Source organism: Eurypyga helias, unplaced genomic scaffold, assembly GCF_000690775.1.
Source record: "Eurypyga helias isolate BGI_N326 unplaced genomic scaffold, ASM69077v1 scaffold7368, whole genome shotgun sequence".
NCBI lineage: Eukaryota > Metazoa > Chordata > Aves > Eurypygiformes > Eurypygidae > Eurypyga > Eurypyga helias.
The window spans coordinates 2015-6489 of record NW_010268833.1 but is presented as its reverse complement, the minus strand read 5'-3'; the positions used below and the strand labels follow the sequence as shown (position 1 = coordinate 6489).

General features: G+C 46.8%; 1 protein-coding gene across 1 annotated transcript in view; it reads left to right on the top strand.

Moving 5' to 3' along the window:
* SLC35F4 (solute carrier family 35, member F4) overlaps nucleotides 1-4105 on the top strand; it is a gene marked incomplete at its 5' end in the record, with an annotated part of 23877 nt that extends 19772 nt beyond the window's left edge. The window contains 3 exons of the mRNA XM_010157873.1: nucleotides 678-870; nucleotides 2599-2688; nucleotides 3668-4105. Of these exons, the coding sequence (XP_010156175.1) occupies nucleotides 678-870; nucleotides 2599-2688; nucleotides 3668-3909 (525 nt within the window). The remainder of the gene's footprint in view (nucleotides 1-677; nucleotides 871-2598; nucleotides 2689-3667) is intronic.
* Nucleotides 4106-4475: the final 370 nt, after the last annotated feature.

The window sequence follows — 4475 nt, the reverse complement described above, 5'->3', positions numbered from 1 at the left end:
CGCTCTTGAAGATGAGGGATGAAGGGCAGGGATGTGTCTGAGCTAAGAACAGGTTGGGATAAAGGTGGCTGTATTTATTGTATTTATAGATCAGGGAGGTGAAGTGTGTGTAAAGAGAGGGGGAAGTTTGGAGTAGTCGTAGTGGGATGAGAAGTTGCCTCCCAGCTTTAGACGTTGCTTGTCTCACTGATAAATTTGTCGTGACCATTCACAAGTCCCTCAGAATGCATGAACTTGGGCTCGTGCGGGTCAAATCCCCCAAGAGGCTTGTGCTGCCTGTGAATTGAAGTGACTCCCTCCTGGGCTTTCCTCGCACAGCAGGTTCGTGCTGCGGAAGTCACTGGAGTCCCCTCAACAGTGCCAAGCACAGCCCAAATCCTGCAACTTGCACTGCAGGAGTGGTGTTCTCCTTGGGTTCTTAGTGACTTTTCCTCCTCGTGGCATTTGTGTTTTGTTGTACAGACTCAACCATCCCTACTGTAACAACATAGTATCCCCCACTGTGCTAAAACACAGAAAAGGGCAGAAATCGGACCAAAGCTCCCCTCATAAAACTCTTTTTCAGGGAAGGGCTGACCCCGTGCCCCACTCTCCCCAAGGGAGCAGAGGAGTCCCAGCAGGAAAACTTTCCTTCCCACGACCGGCACAAAGTCTAAACCCTCTTCTCTCCTTTTCAGGTTTTATTCAAAATGTTTCTTGGAAGTGCGAACTTTGGGGAAGCAGCTCATTTTGTTTCTACTCTGGGCTTCTTCAATTTAATTTTCATCTCCGTTACCCCGATCATACTGTATTTTACGAAAGTGGAGTACTGGTCCCCCTTCTCTGCTGTGCCGTGGGGTTACCTGTGCGGAGTAGCCGGCCTCTGGTTAGGTATGTGTTAAAAAAATATATTCTTTTTTTTTTTTTTTCTCCTCCCCTCCCAATATAAAATTAGCTTCAGGCACAAACGATTCCCCCCACCTTAAGCATCAGAGAGCTCTGACAGATGAAATCTGATCCCAGTGCAAACTGGTACTTTGTGAGAAATTATTCATATTTTTTCATGGGAAGCCTTAACACTAACATTATTAACTGCAGAGGATAAATAAGGTACTAAATGTCCACTTCACGTCCTTGCATTCCTACTGTAGTTTCGTTGGTATTTTCTGTCTCTGGCACAGCTTGATTGCTATATATCCAATTTCAAAGGGCTGCGTGTACCCAGCAGTTCCTGGCATACTCTGGGGGGGAAGGGGGGTGCGCTGACACGGGGACCCACAGTGCTGGGGCAACTTTTGGTGGGTGCTGCAGAGCTCTGGGCAGAGCTTGCCCAGGTTTGCATTAGCCTGCAAAGGTTGGAGCTATTTCTTCTCCTGCAGCCTTCACCTTCCATCCGCTCGTCCACAGCGCTCCCTCTTTCAGAGCTATCCTCGAGCCAGGCAAAATATCAGTTGGATTCAGCCCAGGGGTGTTTTAATTTCCAGATACAACATCCTTCCCTTTAGTCAGGTCTATTATTTCATAATTGAAGAGGTTTTTGTCTTCACTACAAGTATATTAAATGGAAACACAGAGGATGTCATTGCTCAGTACGTAGCCCATCCACACCGCCGTCCCAGGACGTGGTCAGGCTCTCAGCCGAGGTGCTGTGAGCACCTTGGAACTGCTCTAACCTGAATTGCAGCTGCTCTCAGAGCACCAAAGGGACAAAAAGTAGGGATAACTTACCACCCAGAGATCTATCCAAGAATATAATGCCAGCCAGGAGAGAATAACCTTGGGAGCAGACAGACTTGCTCCTTTCTCACAGGGAACTCGCAGGGGACTGGGTGGCAACTGTTCAGGGGGGTACCTGGGGTCCTGCCACAGCACCAGCCCCTGGCCATGAGAGCTGGAAGAGCACCATGGAGAACGGTATGAAAGGGAAGTTTTTGCAGTTTGCTTTTGATCTGTCAAGGAAATTGGAGCTGGCTGGGGATGCTGGCATGTAAAAAAAAAAAAAACAAACCCAATCCATAAATCAAAGGCATTGAACATTTGTACTTCTGTGAGCTTTCATCTTGCCTTCAACATGGCAACAGGACCATGGTCACCCTCCAGTCTGCTTAGTCTGAAGTTAACTTCATCAGCTAATTGGATTTAGCTTCCTTTAGAGTGCGAGTCCCTGCTGCATTCACCTTTCACGTGTGGTCCAGCTAGAGGTGTGCAGGGTCTTTTGTCAGTGAAATGTCCTACTAAGGCAAGGACAACACGGCCTCAGCCAAGCGGGGAAGGTGGCATCACCATCCTTCTGGTAGGAGGAGAAATGATGGCTTATAATAGCAAAACCAGGTTATTGGTATCTGGTTAAAGCTCAGACAAAGCTATGTCATATGAGTGTGATAACCCTGGTGTTACAGTTTGTGAAAGGATCTACAGCCCTCTCTCTTCCCCCATGCACAGCTTCCCGTCACTTCACTCATATATAAAAAATAAAAATCAATTACTCTGGGACAACTACATCATTGTGGCATGCATGCTGAGCATATGTCATACTTGTAGGGTCAAGGTGGAGGAGAAAAGTCTCACTCTACTGTTTTCCCCCATAATCATGTATTATTTTTCTCTGTTTTTCCCTAGCTTTCAATATTCTGGTTAACGTTGGTGTCGTGCTTACATACCCCATTCTGATCTCTGTCGGCACAGTGCTCAGCGTCCCTGGAAATGCAGGTACCAGTACCACGGTTGGCGGTGGAAAAAAATCAGCACGCTGGCATGTGGAGAGCAGTTTATTGTCTAAACAGTCACAATCTGCTGTCACATATTTCAAAAGCAGTTCAATCTCCTTCAGCTTCCACAGATGCTCCCGGTGATGGTGGGTGTTCAGCTGATGAAAGCCTTTTTTTTTTTTTTGGTCTTGCCTCCTTTCTTTGGGAGTGACAGGATGCATCGCTACCACGCAGGGGCGAGGGCAGGCTGGTCCCCAGCCAGCGGTCCAAAGCTGCTGGTGGCTGCTGAGACGCGGTGGAGTCAATGTACTGCTGCTGCGGCTCAGCGCTGTGCTGGTGACTTGCCAGGGGCAGCAAGGCGGGGTGTAGAGGTGGAAGTTTACTCCAGAGTCCTATCTTGTTGAATGGCCTCTGTCTCTGCTCCTCCAGTCTCCTTCTCCACCCTCTTAGCCTCGCCACTCCAGGTATTTGAGCATGTTTTCAAAGAAACATCTATTTTTAGGGCAATGCAGGTCAGACCTACGAAACAGTCGGTACCTGCAAGAGGGTGCTGAAGGGCTCGGATGTGCTGTTGTTGCTGGTTGCGGAGTTGGGAGGCTGGGCCTAGAGCCATCAACTCCAGCCTTCTGACCTGCATGCTGCTCTCACCCCATCGCTGGTCCATGCAGCCCGAGGAAACACGATGCTGATGCAACCTGCTGTAGATAAAGAGTTAACCTTAAAAGTACCTTCCCCTCTTGGAGCAGAAATGGAAAACTTGAGGCTAGACCACCCATACAAGGCTTCCTCAGAGCCTGCATGAAGGCAGTCAGGCATGGAGGAGATGCTTCCAATACTACGCTGTCATTCTTGGAACTCAAGGAGCTGGTCTCGGAGACTGAGTGATAAGACCAGTATGACAGCCAGAGTGCAACACGCAGGTTAGAGATGTGCCAGGCTGGTCTGGTGCTGTAGCTCATCCTGTTGCTTCTTCTTCACAGCTGTGGATCTGTTGAAGCACAAAATGATCTTCAGTGTAGTGAGGTTGGGAGCCACCATCATCATTTGCATTGGGTTTCTGCTGATGCTGCTCCCTGAGGAATGGGATGAAATAACCCTGAGATTCATCAACAGCTTGAAGGAGAAGAAAAGCGAGGATCACGCTGACGACATCACAGAGTCCAGCATACACACGAGAAGCAGAAGTAGAGCTAACGGGACAGTGTCTATACCACTAGCTTAGGGCTGGCGGACTTTGCACGCAGATGTATATTCTGTGAATATAGCTTACATTTCCTCACTACCTGTATGCTTAAAAATTACATTTACTCTCAACTGGGGACGAACTGTAAGATAAGTACATCTATAATAAATGTTTACATTTATACACTTATCAAGGAACGGGTGTAAATAACTACAATAAATTTTTTTGTAATAAAACCCATTTAAGCTTGTGTCACTGAACTGGTGGGTTTAAAATATAGATCAAGTCTGCATCATTCATCTCAATTCGGTGGCAAAAGTAGAGCCATTCTCAGGGATATAAATCCTGGTTATTTCCAGCTAAATCTCAAAATTGAATATGTCGACATACCTTCAATATGGAGACCTTTTGGTGAGGTTGTGGTTTTGGAAAGGCATTTCAAACCTCTCCCAGCCTTTCTGAGAATTAATTTCTGAAGGAAGCAGATGTCCGCGTTGCTAATAGAAATTATTATTAGAACAAATATTCTGTGACATGCAAAATGTTAATTTTTCATTATTTTACGCTATTGTGAAATATGTAACAAAAGCTACTTCGCGCATCAC